This window comes from Nelusetta ayraudi, unplaced genomic scaffold (genome assembly GCF_046127955.1).
Source record: "Nelusetta ayraudi isolate G7.1 ecotype Tasmania unplaced genomic scaffold, CSIRO-AGI_Nayr_v1 ptg000011l, whole genome shotgun sequence".
Lineage (NCBI taxonomy): Eukaryota > Metazoa > Chordata > Actinopteri > Tetraodontiformes > Monacanthidae > Nelusetta > Nelusetta ayraudi.
In genome coordinates this window covers 12,983,139-13,000,060 of record NW_027466061.1, presented here as the reverse complement: position 1 = coordinate 13,000,060, position 16,922 = coordinate 12,983,139, and the positions used below count along the sequence as shown (strand labels likewise).

Genomic DNA, 16,922 nt, shown 5'->3' with positions numbered 1-16,922 from the left:
GAAAAAAAAAAAAGAAAACCCGGGGGACGGTTAGGTGTGTGGGCGGCAGGGAGAGACGAACAAAAGAAGCAGAGAAGAGAGATGAGGAGCAGCGCACTGCCAGTGAGGATCTGATTGGGTGGGTGGCGGTGGTAAAGAGATGAGGAGGAGGCGGGGGAGAAGGAGGTGGAGGAGGTGGTAGTGGTGGTGGTGGTGGTGATGGGTCTAGAAAAGGAATCTTCCCTCAAAGTCCCACTAAGATATTCCTGGAAGGAGTGCAGGTTTTATTTGGCTGGCGGTCCTAAACAGAGTGCCTCTGGCTGACTGCGAGTGAACACTTTATTCATGGAACTATTCTTTGGGTCACATGACATATACATATATGTACATATATGTACATATATATATATATATATATACGGAATCTGTATGTTGTGAGTGAGACTGATTAGCATGTTTGAGGCACCATACCTGGTTGACCAAATTATGCTTGTTTGCCATCACGACAGAGAAATCCATCATTGCATTTCGAGGGTATGTGTGTCCATTTCAGCGAGTGGAGTCGGTTTGTGTGGCACGTTTGCTTGTGAATGCAAAAACACGGTGTTGGAGTGATGAGACGTTCCCTCCATCCATCTGTTCCGCTGGCATTTACATCTTCAGAGGGCGACAATGGAGGACAGAGAGGGAGAGAGAGAGAGAGAGAGAGAGAGAAAGAGAGAGAGAGAGAGAGAGAGAGAGAGAGAGAGAGAGGAGAGAAAGCCGCAGAAGGACAGAAATAAACTGCAGAGTGAAGGGATTGGGCGAAATGTCTGTTTTTGTCCTCCAGTCAGTCACACTGCTACCCTCTCACCTGTGGAGCACTCAAACCTTTCCTAATCCCATCTTTCAACAGAGTCGCCAAAGCCACCGCCTGACGGTTAAGTATGTGTGTGTCAGATGTCTTTTTTATTTTTGGAGGGTCAATTTGAGCTTGAGCAAATAAAAAAGTGCTGGTATAAGAACACTTGAAACGCCTTGGATTGTGAACTGACCTACTAGATGAGATTCAGAAGGTGCACAGCGCCTTCCGAACCGCTGACAGACTTTGCGAGGCAGCTCCGGTTTACAGACAACAACTACATTGGTCGAAATACATAAACATGATGACAGTAAAGGCTGAACAGTTGTGTCACAGGGAATCCAGCATTATTTAGCACTGTAATACACTGTAAAACAGGCGCTATTACATCAGACGGTCTAGAGTACATCAGATGTCCTTTTGCACCAATAACTGTACCACCTGCGATTGGCTTTTGGCGGCAGTAGTGGCAGCTTTTTCCATCACTTTTCAGGAAAAAGTCTGTCCTCGGGGTATATCTGAATATGCTGGACCGGGAAGCATCCATCTGGTACAGCCTTCTAATTCAGGAAATGAAGGCTGCGTTTGAAGCCTTTGAGTCACTGATTGGGACAGTCTCATTGGTGAAAGTAGTTTAACATATGCAACCCGTGATTGGGACCAAGCAAATTTTAGGAGAAGAAGAAGAAGAAGAAGAAGAAGAAGAAGAAGAAGAAGAAGAAGAAGGACGAGGAGGAGGAGGAGAAGAAGAAGAAGAAGAAGAAGAAGAAGAAGCACACACTGTGCCAAAAATATCCCTCTTGTTCATTACTTCCTCCTCACGAGGTAGTGAGTTCACTTAAGCAAGTACATTGCCTGAACGAGAAACACCTAAGGACACTCATCCACCCATGAAAATGTCAGGAGACTCCAGCAGCACTTGTAGTTGTGGAGGGTTGCTTTATTTGACTGACAGATGTTGGTTTGTGGCCCTTCATCATACATATAGAGCGTAGTAATTTTCGCACCATCAGGTCATCTACGTGAACTCGAGCTCTCCACACACTTTGTAAAATTGTCCCATGTGTGAATGTGTTCTTGCATTTAAAGGCAAAATGCATAAAAATCTACACCCTGCATCTAAGAAATTGATTGACCGGCAAAGAAGATGAACTGTAGGAGGAAGGAGAAGAAGAAGGAGAATATGTCGTGGTTGATCGTTCAGAGTTGAGCCACGCCGGTACAGAATGGAGGCTCAGGTGAAAATCGGACAAGATGGACAACTGATACCACAACAATCCAAGAGAGTGATCTTCAAAAGGGACCGTGTTTGGTGAGCAATCAGGTTTGAATGTGGATGCCGAACAAGACTCCGGACCAAATCCTTAAGAATGGAGCGTAGTGGTAAATAGCACAGTTTCTATGATATCACAACCAAAATCTTTGCATGTAAAACCGTATACAAACCTCATCGCATGTGCGAACTAATGACGAAGCTGATCTACTAAAGGGAATCAATGAGGGTTTGTCACAGCGCTGACCAACTGGCGATGATGATGATCAGAGTGTCCTCATGGAAGATGTGCATCAAAGGCATGGCCATTTTTGACTTTGCTCTCCAATATTCTCTCTGATGGAAACTGGTCATGGATGCAGAATCCTCACTTAAAATTGGCGGCCTTTACCACTTTTTCAGCTGTTTTCCTTTGCATGTGCAATCTCAGTACATCACTCGTCATGTGAAAAAAATAGCGTGCAAAATCTATTTGCGTGTGCAATCGATTTTGCGCAAGAAATCTGGGATTTTAGTAAATCAGGCCCTCGGTGGAAACAAATGTGTCAATCACAGCTGTGTCTTAAAATAAAAACACTTTGTAATGCACGGTGTAAAGAGGGGATTGGCCTCCCTGATAGGATGTTGTGAGCAGCAGCAGCAGCAGCAGCAGCAGCAGCAGCAGCAGCAGCAGCAGCAGCAGCAGCAGCAGCAGCAGATCTTCCTGTGGATGTGGTCGTGCATGTGCTCGCCTGTGTCTTAGTCTTTTCTCAGAGAGGAATCTCATTGTTCTCCTCCTGCTTCTTTCAGGTCTCTGCGGAGAGCCTGCACTGCTTCCCCGCCCCTCGGCGATGCGACCCCGGCTGTGATACCCCCTGCACTTTCGTCTGCGTCCTAAAAATACAACTCTTTCTGCCGCTCTTCATGGCACTCTTCCTCTCTGTTCCCCCCAACACCCTGTGTATCCTCGGGTGTATCCTCGGCCGGGAGTTTACTCTGCCAAGCTAAAACACCCCTGGGCGCTTCTTGGTGTCATGAAGGCCCTTCTGTAGTTTCTTCTTTTGTCAGAGGGCGCCAAATGTCACACCGTCGGGTTAAGACAGCAACTCAGACTGTTACATCACAAGTCTGATTATTTTCTACAAATATTCCCCGTCCACCAGCAGCGCCAGCAGCACCCTGCAGCTACTTAAGCCACCCACCCAGCCACTCTGGACACACAGGGCAGATGGGATGTAGGAGGAGACGGTGACGGCTGAATCTGCAGACCTCACATAATTATATATCAAGTTACTTTAACACAAACTCCCCAGTGAGATACTTGAGAGTGTTTTGTTTTGGGTGTCATGTGGGTTTGACACTCAGGGATGTCGCTGATTATGTTAAAAACAGTTTTTTTTTCTAAGAAGGAGAGAAACTAAAAAGAAGATCAACAAACAATAAAAATGCTGAGAAAGAATGTTCTCATCGCTGGCCTCGTTGCTGTCTAAACTCTATGTGTGTGTGTGTCGGGGAGTGCTTTCGGCTTTTGAACACACTGTCAACGACCGTAGCTGCAGTTTTTCAGTTTCCAATATCTGACTAATTTAAAACACTGTTAATCCCTAGAAATTTTGCCCCAATTTGCATTCCAGGGAGTTGGCGTGGTGTGGTCAAAAAATCTGCCTCTTTGTTCTTTTGGTGAGTGGTGCCCATGTGTGTGTTGGTGTGTTCCTGCTCGCCTTTGTTTTGCCCCCCACAAGCCCACGCAGGTGACCAGAGGCAGCTTGTGTGGGTGGACAGCTGAATGGTTCCCTCACCCAGCCTCACCCGTCCTTCTCCCCACTCCGTCCAGCAGGGCGAGTAAAGAGGAAACGAAGGGTTTGGGGGGAGTGCAAAGTTCCATCAAGTTAATGAGCTCTGGCCAGAGCTTGAGCATTATCCCGTAAACATAACGTGGAAGCATGTGTGAAGTCAAGAGAAAAAAAGCAGGAGGTTTTCATTTAGTGGTGAAAATTAGCTGTTAAATGGAATAAATGAAAACATTAACAAATACAGAATAACTATTGATGGCTCACCAGACTAGCAAAGTGCCTTCATCTTGAAAGTAGCTGATTATGTTGATAAACAAACCAAAGAAAAATGAAAAAAAAAGAAAGAAATCCTAGCAGTGATTTGCTGTTAAGTCTCAGCCCGTCTCCTTTCAGCCCACCACCCCCACCCAGAACATTCTGAGTGAATGCTAATGAGCTTCCGTCGCTTCTGCTGCTGTGTTGGAGAAAAGTGTTTGCCAGCTATTTACAGCTCATTACGCCGCCCAAAAAAATGTTCCAGAAAAAGAAACAGTGATCATGAATGAAACGTTCCACATTTGAAGTTCACATGTTTGATTTCAAAATTTCAACTTCATTCCTGTATCCAAATGGCTAATGTGTAAAAACGACCTGAGCTGCATTTTAGCTCATTTATTTTTCTTTCTTGTTTAATAAATGACGGATCAAACAAAGAAACAAAAACAACTATGTTAGTTCACCCTTTATCAGTGTTGAGAGTATGTTTTCACAACCAACATATAAACCATCCATCAAAGAAGCAACACACAGAATTTATTTTGCGGGAAAATGTTTAAACCTTGGTTTAGTAGCGAATCATGTCTCGTTGATACGACAGGAACCAAGGCTGTGTGAGACGTCCTTGACTGTCACTGTGGCTCATACCAACACTGCCCCCCTCTGGAGGAAGGTGGACACACACTGCAATTCGATCGAACACAACTGATGCCCGAGCGGAAGAAATAAGAAAAAACAAAAAAAACGAGGCGTGAATGATAGTTTGAGTGTAGCTCTCTACACTCAAACTATCATTCACACCTCGGATGACAGAGGAGGTTTCACTGAGGTCAAAAGTTGAGTCAGTTAGCACGGCAGTGTCATGAGTCATGAGTCATGATCTGTCAGATAGTTAGTGCCCAGCACAGTCGAGACTAATTTAGGCTTCCTGCATCAAACAAGGGAACATATAACAACATTATTTGTCAAAAACAAATTAAAAAAATAAAATATCATTCTAAGTAGGTGTAGGTACAGTAGGTGTTTGTATTGTTGACTTTGTTACTGTGCCTTTAAAAGTATTTGGATTGAATGCATACAATATTTAAACTGTTTGGACAGTCATTAACATATCAATTTTCTGTGGATTCCGTCAATGTCATATTAATTGTTAACTGAAGGTGTCGTACTCGTGGTTGTAGCCAGCAGTTTTTGGCCTCCAACCGGTGTGTCCATTCTGACCTCTGACCCCTGACATCTTCAACTGCACACACCTATTACATCATTACTTACACAAAATACAAAAAATGCCTAAAACAAAATAGAAATTGAAAAGTGATTTGAATGATTACATTTTTTTCTTCCATTAATTAGTTTTATTCTCTGTGCTGTGGGAATTGATTCAAACAGCTCGTGCAGTATTTTAGATTTACATACTACATTAATTGTGGAGAGCAAAGGCAAACTATGTAGGTCAGCAGCTCTGGATTTCAGTGTTGTCAGCTCTTTGCAGACAAAATAGGTCACGCTAACAATGAGGGGTGGGTGAGGAAGGTTGCCGAGCCACTTGTGCACCAGTTCTGACCACAGAGCAACCCTGAAGTTGCTGATTATGCAAAACATGCCAAACTGCAATGTCAAGTTGTGACAGTGGATATACGGTCACTTCACATGAAAATACAATGAGCGGAGGAAAAGGCAATATCTTGGCGAGAAATATAAATTTTCCTGCAGTCACCAACGCACCGAGCAGCCATATGAAGTAATTTAGTGCGTGGCTTTGGAGAAATCCTAAATGAACTGAGGCGAGTGCGCTGGCTGATTAGACTCTGCTGCCACGCTATATGAAGAGCTTCACAGCGTGATTATTAACCCAGATAGCATATAAATATAGATGAGAGCCCAAGGAGACAATAAGAGCCTCATGCAGCCGTGCACCAGTTCCATGGCAAAGCTCCCACCTCACGCCCACAAAAAGAAATGTGGGGTGTCAAGAAGTGGCTCAGCGGAGACTTGATTTCTGATCAAACTGCAAACTCTGCAACTTTGGAGTGGGTGTTATGCAACCGTGGGCTTCCTGTCCTCAATTTTGGAGCCACAGGTAATGGTGAGAAAGAAAAAAAACAGCACCATAATATATACAGTGTGCCGAGGATGTGTGTTCAGTATCTTCTGGTTCTTCACTGTCAACATGAGTCCTAGAGGAGTCATCTTGGGGGCAACGCTCCTCTGTTTCCTGATGGGCCTGCTGAGTCCAGCACAATCTGCTAGTAAGTTTTTTTTTTTTTTAACTAACTGAACATCATCTGAAATATATCAGAATTCAGATTTGAAAATATAGGTGGTGATGTGTATTTGCTGCACTGTCCAGGGAGTGGCCGCTCTGCCAACGCCTGTTGCAGGAGTTACAGCAGGAGACGGGTACCCGTCAACCTGATCAAAGGGTACAGAGAGCAGACAGACACTGGGATCTGCCCCATCGAGGCCATCATGTAAGACTCTTGCCTGTAAAACCTTTGGAAAACAAAAATAACTAACTGAAAATAACTTCATATCTACCGCCACGGCCATTACTAGACAAAGTGGCTAAATTGTACATTTAAATGAAATTCTGATCAGTTTACATGAAGTAGAAGTTTTTTTTTTTATTAAGGAAATCATTTATTTCCAAGTAAGAGTTCAGATGCCTAAATAATTTGTTTATACTGTATATAACACAGCTTGTCTGTGAAATATTGGTTTCAACTTTCCTCAACACTAGATGCTCGACTAACTACATGTTTTACCACCACAGTTTCTTGACAACTTGGAAGGCTCAAATATGCGCATCTCTGAAGGATGAATGGGTGAAGAAGGTCCTGCAAAAGTTGAGGTATGGTTCTCAGACTTAGGCAGGGGCTCTTTAAAGGTGGTGCAAGGTATTTGGCTGTGTGTGAATTAAACTTTGCCTCCTCTTTTATAGCTCAAAATTAAACAAGATGTCCAAAGCAGGTGAGGGTCGTCTGAAGAAAAGCGTGAGCTCTGATGGAAGTGGATTGTTCACTCCTGCCAAAGTCTTCCCAAACAGCACCGACAGCTTTTATTAGCAAGCAAAAGCAGTTTTAGAAAAAAAATGAACCAATGCTGCATTCCTCTCATGTTGCTATAATCCGGGGAAGCTAATTGCTTTCATTTGCTCAAATGCTGCAGTCTCAGCTCTAATATTGCATTTAATCTTGACTTCAGGGGGACTGGAGAGTTTTAAGGATAATGGATTATGTTCTTTGCCTCTTGACAAAAAAATACTGGAACGTGTATTTTATTTTTTTAATTCTCTGCTTTCCGCAATGACTGTCCTATTTAACCAAGCTTACAGATGCATAAAATGGCAACAGGTTAGAAAAAGAAAAATAATAAATTTATATCTACAGCATTGAACCGTTGTTGTCTATGTTTATTCCATAAGATTTGCACGTCATTACTGAAGTCTGTCAATATATTTGCAGAAAACTTAGATCTATGACTTGTTCCTCAAATTGCCGTGCCGTGTTGTGAGAGGGAACAAGGCGGCAGACAGTCCTCGGCAAACTGCTCAGGCCAATGCTGCGTACAGCGTTCCATTCAGTGGTGCAACATGCGTGCTGCTAACTTGTCACTCAGAAAAAGATGCTGCCAGCGTGTGTGCTGCGAGGTGTCTGAAAACTTTTTCCATGATCTGTCCTGCTGCCCTGAGCTCATGCAAATGCACGAATGACTGACAGCCAGGCAATCTCTGCTGCTATTCCAGATCAGCAGCCCAGAGGGGCTGGTGCTCCAGTCAGGCAAGGTGACTCCCTCAATGACACACACGCGCGCGCGCGCACACACACACACACACACACACACACACACACACACACACTTGGTTTCCTTCTCACACCAAACCTCAAATATCCAGTTTAAGTGCGCCACTAGGTGGCAGTATCACTCCTTATAGTTAACCAACCCATCAAGCAGCTCATGTCGAATTTGTGATTCGTTCGTTTCTGTCAAGCTTGTTTTTAGTTGATTACATCAAGAGGAAACAGACAAAAGTCAGCAGAACAGTGGAATAAGAATAAAGAACCAGCTGTCAATATTTAGAGGACCATATAAAGAACATTTTTGGTCTATTGTTACTGCTTTTTGAACAGTTTTTGACTGTGCAGCATCATTTTAGCTGACCACTTTTGTATGTATATTCCTCTGCGTCGTGTCTGTGGAGGTCATCTTAAAGTCGAAGTATTAAGTTAGGATAACTGGACTTGTTCTTGTGTGGAATGTTGTGTTAAGGACAAATGTCTTGTTGATGTTTGAGGTCAGATTGGTCAGACTGTTTGGAGACCAGGAACAGGAAGTCAAATAACCAGGAGTCACAACCACAGTCTGCCAGACAGCAACTCTACAGTTTCTACAGATACACTCATGATGATACACCCACGGTGATGAGTGTACATGGCATGTGATAGTCATGTCAAAGCCATAGTGGAGACTCTCTCTCTCCCTGATTAAGTCATGGTTTCACTTCTGCGAGGAAAACTTCCGATAGAAGTCACGACTCTCTGTATGATTGCATCCGAGGCAGCGACGGCTTTCGTCCGCACCATCATCAGGTGTCCAAGGACAGGAGCACGGTACTGCGCTGAGCAAGGTGCACTTAATAAATTAAATTAAACAGGGATTGGCTGCTGTGAGTATATATCTTCCTCATGCAGCGAGAAATCTGTCTGAGCCACATTTTTATTAAGAGGAAAGGCCTCTGAAGTGTAGGTCAGGGTCGAGGGGCAGCTCTCTCCCAGCAGCTAACAGAAGTTAAACTGAGCTGACAATTTTTTTCCACACAGTCAATGTAGAACAAAATAAACCACTGTGTGAGAACAGTTACATAACATCAGCCACCAATCTAAGAATCGCAACTTTGTGTCACGGGGAAGAAAGTCAAATGAAATGTTGGTAACACTTTCTATGAAGGTCTAATCTATAATGCAATATCAAAACATTCATAAGACATTATAAAGCATTTATAAGGCTTTATAGAAGTTGTTATAAACTTTTATAATCATGTACGGCAACTTATAACAAGGTCCATAAAGTATTATAAGTGGTGTACATAATGCATTATAAACTTATACTTCCACACTAATATGTATGAAAGAAGAATGTGAAGTCCTGGGTTACATAGCACATTATAACTTCAGCCAGTTATAAAGAGTCAAAGAACTGCTCTCACATATAATAAACGCTTAGTTTCTGAAATGGAATAATGCCTTATAAACGTCAATTATATGCTATAGGATGACTTCAAGGGCTCTAAGTAAAGTAACAACACCCTATAAGATTATTAGCAATCAAACTTCAAAAAAATAACAGCCTGTTCTTCTTTCATACACTTTGGTGTGGAAGTATAAGTTTATAATGCATTATGTATACCACTTATAATACTTTATGAACATTGTTATAAGTTGCCATACATGATTCTAAAAGCCTTATAATGTCTTATGAATGTATTCATAATGCATTATAGACTAGACCTTCATAGAAAGTGTTACCGAAATTTTTAGCTGCTTCAATATCCAAAAGCAAGGAGGTAGCACACATACATCTTGAGGACAGATCTCTTATGGCACCCACTTATTTGGCCATATCAAATCACATGCTAATTTTTCAGCCTGATTGCCCTCATCAGAAATTTTTGCTCAGAAACCAATGGAATTTAGGAAAGTGATGTGAAAGCATGACTTTGCTGCTGGCACAGAGGTCAGTTATTTTACTTCCTCTTGCAACTGATGTGAAGTTTCCTTTTGGAACAGTTTTAGTTAAATGAAGAGCGCGTGTCTGTGGTGGAAAATGCCGTCACACCTTCAGACCACCGTTTATGAGTTAGTGAAGGGGCAAGAACTCTACGTGCTCTCCGTAGCGAGAGGAAACTGTTTGTAGGTTGAGCGTGCAGCTGTGGGTGTAATGTGCTAGAAGCGGACTGGTGGGCTTGCAGTGGAGACACATAAAAAGTGTAGTATCAATCGTGAACGTTCATTCATTGTTCAAGACTCACCATGAGGAGAACAGTTTGCCTCACGCTCCTGCTGGTCATAGCCATGGCGGCCACTGTCTCAGCCCAGGGTAAGACTGCCAGCATCGAACACCTCAGGTTTCATTGGTGACATCAACTGTAGTTTTTTTTTTTTTTTTTTTTAATTCAAAGTCTGTGTTTCTTCTTTTCAAGGTGGGACAAGCAGCTGCTGTATACGACTCTCGAAAACTCAGGTCCACCGAGATTCCCTGGACAGTTACTACCAACAGCATTCGCCGTCGTGTAAAATACACGCAGTGGTGTAAGTACTCTGTGTTGTGCCGACCCTTGTGTTTTGCCTCTTTTTAGTCCGTGTCAATGGAACGTTCAATCTGATGTGTGTGTTCTTCTTTTTTTTTTTTTTATCAGATTCAAAACAGTGAAAAAAAGGAGGATCTGCGCCGACCCGCACAGAGTTTGGACAAAGACTAGCATGGCCTACTTGGACGGAAAAAACTGGCACCAACGCAGAGCCAACTTGCTGGATCACTGACAAAAAATGCCTCAGCTAAATCAGAGTGGAATGGGAGAAACTTGCAGCGAGCCAGCTGCTGTTTGTTGAATGTCTTTTATGTGGAATTTATGTTTATTTATATTTCTGTTTTTTCTGCTGAGATGTGAATATCAGTGTGTGCTGCTTCCACTGTGGAATGATTCTGAATTAAATGAAATCAAAATATTTCATTTGGTGACTTATTGACTGATAGGGACCTTGTGCCGTTAAAAAGCGCTCACACTTGCTTCGTAACTAGTTCAGAGAAAAAAAACATCACACCACCTACACAGGAGGTTTCAGAGGTTTCAGAAGTTGCACCAAATTAAAGGTAGAACATGGAACTGAGAAAAAACTCAAGAGAAAGTAATACCGATGTCTACTTTTAGAAAGACATTGCATCACGGGAGAGTTCTGTGTCAGTCACACTGATGTATGGTATTAAAAGTTCAACGCATGATGAATTTGTTTGCAGTATACCTTCTTGCCGCAAGATGGTGCTAATACTTAGACACTGGGCCTTTATATGGTGAAAAAGCCATGTCAATGTCCAATGTTTTGATGGATATGACACAAACACATCTATTTATATACATATTTGAACTATTCATTCTTATATATCTACATCTATATTTTGAGAGCTTTTTTGTTAACCCTGCAACTCACTCTGGCCTGTCTGCCACTATGGCTGCTTCTCTCTCTCTCTCTCTCTCTCTCTCTCTCCACTTTTTATATTTCCTTCTCACCCCAACTGGTCAAAGGCAGATGTCGGCCCTCTGGAGTCTGGATCTGCTCTAGGTTTCTTCCCACAGGGTAGTTTTTCCCGCTGGTTGAAACTATGAATGACACTCTTTCACATTAGGCCACTAGGAGGAACTCACATGCAAACTCATCCTCTCCAAGATAATGGTCACTTTTTCCTGCAGCCACCTTGTTCCAGTGACCCTCACTGTGACGGAGTGTCATGGGGGGGCTACAGGGTGGCTACAGTGGAGACTGTGAGGGGCTTTCAGTGACTGTTTCCAACACTCATCACAGCTCAAACAATGCGGTTTGCAAAAAGAAAGAGAGACGAGACAAACCAAGTGTTGGCGGAAAGAGAAAGTGCAGCTCAGTCTCAGGGTGATGCATCTGTGGGGAAGTTTGACAGAAGAGTGCGAACAGAGCGTGAGGTTTAACATTCACCACACTACAGGGGGTTTTTCCCACCGCCCCTCTCTTGCAATAACGGCCCACTACTGACACTTCAAATGCAAAAGACGTTAAAATGCTAATAACTGCTAAATATGTATATACATATGTATATATGTATATGTATATGTATATATATACATATATATGTATATATATATACATATATATGTATATATATATATATATGTATATATACATATATATATATATATATGTATATACATATATATATATATATATATATATATATATATATATATATATATATATATATATATATATATATATATATATATATATACATATATACATATATATATGATGATCACAATGTGACCCATTATGTAAGTGAGAGGAATCCAACTTTCACTCAGAGAGTGAGTGATGCTCACAGTCACAGATCTCACGGAGGGAGCTGATGCCTCACCAGATTATTGTGAACTTCCTCAGCCGGGTGTTGGCTCCTCCCTCTTTGGATCCAATTCCAAAGACCAAGATCAATTTGAGCAGGAAGCTGCCTCCGTACTCAGTACCTCGATGGTTTCTTGCTGAAAGCTGTAAATAGAGGGCTAAATACACTTTTTACTGGAGATCTATAACAGCATAATTATTGTATGTCAGGAAAGCTGTCCCATTAAAGTACATTTAATTTTTAATATATTTAATATACAATAATACTTGCTCAAGAGAGTTAGGCGTTGTTGTGACTTCCATTTCATTTTTAAAGAGCTCTTTAAATCATGGATTAGGTGACTGTTTTGGGGCTGTTGCGGATGTGCCCTGCCTCATCGTGCTCTGTTTTGTTTGGTTTCGTCTTTCACTTTATTTTAAATATATGGCAGGTCTATCTAGATTTTATTTACCTATGTGATTGCTATAGCACTTTAAGTCCTTGACAATTTTCCAGATAATTGATTCTATTATATTCTATTCCATTCTATTCTATTCATGCACTGCATAGTGGAAGTGTGATGGTGTGTTCGTTAGAATTACAGGTGGGTGAAAACCAGTCGAGCCACAGTGTTTGATTGTCACTTTCCTTTTGATGGGTTAATACCTCGCCACACACTCAAGCATGGAAAAAAAAAAGCTAAAAATATATGTAGAGAGTATTGCTCTAAAAGTCTGAGAGGCCTGATATGAATGCGTTCATTTTTTAAGAGTATTTGATCTTTATTGCATTTTCTGAAATGTAAGAGTGACTGAATGTCCTTGTGCACACGTTTGCTTATGATTTTACTACAAGCGAGAACAGCCTGTTGACGGCTCCGCCGTCTAGTGAAACTATCACGATGTCCTCGTGCGCAAGCAGAAGCTCAACAGTGCGACCAGGATGTGGTTCCTGTGGTTCTTTCAAGTAAACTAAAGCATTTCACTTGAAACGGAAAATATGCACATCATCCTGCATACCATCACCGCAAATGCGCATATATACATTATTCTTATTATTATACACATGTGCGAATCAGACTGGGTGTCATTTCAACAATTTAAGTGTTCAACCGGCAGGTGCAGACACACACACACACACACACACACATGACCAAAGCTTAGGCTAGGCTGTATTGTTCTCATGCTTAGAAAACAAAGTTCAGTCTCTGTTTGCACTTTTTATTTTGGTTACAGTTTTGCAAATATTATTTGCAGGAGGCTAAAGTCAGTGTTGCCTCACTGCAAGAAGGGCACAAGTTCAATTGCTTCACTCAGGGTATTTCTGTGTGACATTTCAATATTGTCCCTTTGGATTCTCTCCAGAATCTCCAGCTTCGAGTGAAAAGGCATGCACATTAGGCTGACTGGCAGCTCTTAATTTTCCTTAACATAAGGGGTGTGAAGAATAGTGTGAATGGTTGTTTGTGTCTCAGTGTTGTGTCAACAACATGTTTGAGTCAACAAATAACAATAGTACCAGTCCTTTGTCATAATACGTTTAATGAATATAGTTTTATTTACATGCAGATCACGCTCGTCAACGCGTTGTCATTCTGTGGCGCTGTTTGTCTTGTGAGCCTGTTTCTCATCTGGTCCACCCTCTGCTTGGCTTGCTTCGCCCATGGACTGTTAGGGTCTGAGCACAACGTTTTGCCCAGTTTGGTGTGGAATCTGCAACAATTTATTCCCATCACTTTAATTATTAGCAATGAGTTAAAGTAAAGGCAAAGTTTCTCCAGTGCATACTGATCACATAGTCACTTTTAGGCACCTAGGAATGAGACACTATAATTTTGTAATGACCTTAGAGAAATGGCCTCAAAAAAATAATTGCAATTTATGTTGCTGTTGATGTGAATTCTTTAACCAGGTTATGATTTAAAAAAACAAAACAACTTACTTTATGGCTTCAACTGGGCAGATGCCTCCAGATTGAATGGTGTAATCCTCAATGTTGGTCACATGAACTTTGGTGGTTGTTAGATTGTGGCAACAGTCTGCAGGAAATCCATGAACTAAAACAGGAGAAATGGAAGGAAAAGTTAGCGACCTTCTCATTTCACCATTCAAACCAGAAAAAATGTCAAAATGGTTCTATAGACTGTACTTACATCCACATATTAGTTTGGTGAATGAGAACAAGGTGACAAATGACACAGAAAATCTCATCTTCAGCATCTGGATTTGTCTTTAACTGAAGTGGCGTTAGTCAAATATTTTAATTTGTAGTCTCCTCAGTCAACTCAGATCAGAGGCAGTGTTTGTAAGCTTGTGCCTGTGCTACTTAGTGATACTCTGAAAAGAGTATGTTCTTTTTAAAAGTCCACTCCCCCCTTGACACCTCTCCCCCTACCGAATGGAGAGGCTGTGACCACAGAGTGGGGGGAGGAAAGAATTTGTACACCACCCAAATGCCAAAAATGAGAGAGCTTTACCACACGCACACGCGCGCACACACACACACACACACACACACACACACACACACACACATACACACACACACTACACTCGAGTCACTCGAAGGCTATTGATGTGCACAAGTGGATGCTTGATACTTTCCTTTTGACAAACCACACCTAAAACTGTTGCTATGAGCACTAAGTATTTAAATTTTCGATGAATTTTCGATGATGGCGATTTAGTTTTACATCTAGTTGTAATTTAGGTTATCTGAAAACTGCATATTCAAAATACAAAAAAAGAAAAAAATTTAAAAAGTATTGTCGGTGTATAACTCCAAGTCTCAAGTCTGACCCTGCATCGGAGCAATTTCTTGGTGCCATCTAAACGTGCACTGACACATGCTGGCTTAAAGAGCTCTTTAAATCATGGATTAGGTGACTGTTTTGGGGCTGTTGCGGATGTGCCCTGCCTCATCGTGCTCTGTTTTGTTTGGTTTCGTCTTTCACTTTATTTTAAATATATGGCAGGTCTATCTAGATTTTATTTACCTATGTGATTGCTATAGCACTTTAAGTCCTTGACAATTTTCCAGATAATTGATTCTATTATATTCTATTCCATTCTATTCTATTCATGCACTGCATAGTGGAAGTGTGATGGTGTGTTCGTTAGAATTACAGGTGGGTGAAAACCAGTCGAGCCACAGTGTTTGATTGTCACTTTCCTTTTGATGGGTTAATACCTCGCCACACACTCAAGCATGGAAAAAAAAAAGCTAAAAATATATGTAGAGAGTATTGTTCTAAAAGTCTGAGAGGCCTGATATGAATGCGTTCATTTTTTAAGAGTATTTGATCTTTATTGCATTTTCTGAAATGTAAGAGTGACTGAATGTCCTTGTGCACACGTTTGCTTATGATTTTACTACAAGCGAGAACAGCCTGTTGACGGCTCCGCCGTCTAGTGAAACTATCACGATGTCCTCGTGCGCAAGCAGAAGCTCAACAGTGCGACCAGGATGTGGTTCCTGTGGTTCTTTCAAGTAAACTAAAGCATTTCACTTGAAACGGAAAATATGCACATCATCCTGCATACCATCACCGCAAATGCGCATATATACATTATTCTTATTATTATACACATGTGCGAATCAGACTGGGTGTCATTTCAACAATTTAAGTGTTCAACCGGCAGGTGCAGACACACACACACACACACACACACATGACCAAAGCTTAGGCTAGGCTGTATTGTTCTCATGCTTAGAAAACAAAGTTCAGTCTCTGTTTGCACTTTTTATTTTGGTTACAGTTTTGCAAATATTATTTGCAGGAGGCTAAAGTCAGTGTTGCCTCACTGCAAGAAGGGCACAAGTTCAATTGCTTCACTCAGGGTATTTCTGTGTGACATTTCAATATTGTCCCTTTGGATTCTCTCCAGAATCTCCAGCTTCGAGTGAAAAGGCATGCACATTAGGCTGACTGGCAGCTCTTAATTTTCCTTAACATAAGGGGTGTGAAGAATAGTGTGAATGGTTGTTTGTGTCTCAGTGTTGTGTCAACAACATGTTTGAGTCAACAAATAACAATAGTACCAGTCCTTTGTCATAATACGTTTAATGAATATAGTTTTATTTACATGCAGGAACAACAACAAGGGATATTCAATATTTTGTGGTAACACATTAATGAAAGAAAAAGTAAATAGTTGTGATTGCCATATGTATATATATATATGTATATATGTGTGTGTATATATATATCTTACAACTTTTTCTTTGTGAGATATTTCTTTCAGAAGCAGAACAGAATGAGTATATATTAGATGTTTGTTTTGATGATTTAAATGCAGATATTTGTAGCGGCTGATCAGCCACGTCTTTGCCTCCGTCTCCATGTCATGGACCTCTTCCCCTTCTTCCGAAGATTACGGCTTTTCCTCCATCGCACCTTTCTGGATGTGGTGGATACAGTTGTCACTGTAGTTGGTGTTGGTGTTGATGGGGTTGTTGCTGCTCCTGCTGTATTTGGTGATGGTGTTGTTTTTGCTTCAGTTGGTGTCATTGTTGATGATTGGGTTCCTGTTGGCGGTGCTGTTGTTGTAGTTGGTGATGGCGTTGTTATCGTAGTTGGTGTTGGTGTTGGTGGGGTTGCTGTCGGCGGTGCTGTTGCTGTTGTTGTAGTTGATGGTGTTATCGTTGTCGCTGGTGTTGTTGCCATAGTTCTAGTCAG

At 41.5% G+C, this 16,922-nt stretch overlaps 1 protein-coding gene and 1 long non-coding RNA gene across 2 annotated transcripts; one reads left to right on the top strand and one right to left on the bottom strand.

Annotated features, from left to right (window-relative positions):
- The first annotated feature begins 6,223 nt into the window (after nucleotides 1-6,223).
- Nucleotides 6,224-7,511, top strand: LOC142884216 (C-C motif chemokine 20-like). The gene is made up of 4 exons (XM_076019733.1): nucleotides 6,224-6,369; nucleotides 6,471-6,591; nucleotides 6,894-6,971; nucleotides 7,062-7,511. Exons 1-4 carry the CDS (start codon nucleotides 6,291-6,293, stop codon nucleotides 7,183-7,185), a joined length of 402 nt encoding a protein of 133 aa, XP_075875848.1. The 5' UTR covers nucleotides 6,224-6,290; the 3' UTR covers nucleotides 7,186-7,511.
- Nucleotides 7,512-13,755: 6,244 nt separating this feature from the next.
- On the bottom strand, nucleotides 13,756-14,641 carry LOC142884215 (uncharacterized). The gene is made up of 3 exons (XR_012926142.1): nucleotides 14,397-14,641; nucleotides 14,186-14,300; nucleotides 13,756-13,956 (listed from the first exon to the last, which is right to left on the bottom strand). It is a non-coding gene; the product is annotated as an uncharacterized LOC142884215 (long non-coding RNA).
- Nucleotides 14,642-16,922: the final 2,281 nt, after the last annotated feature.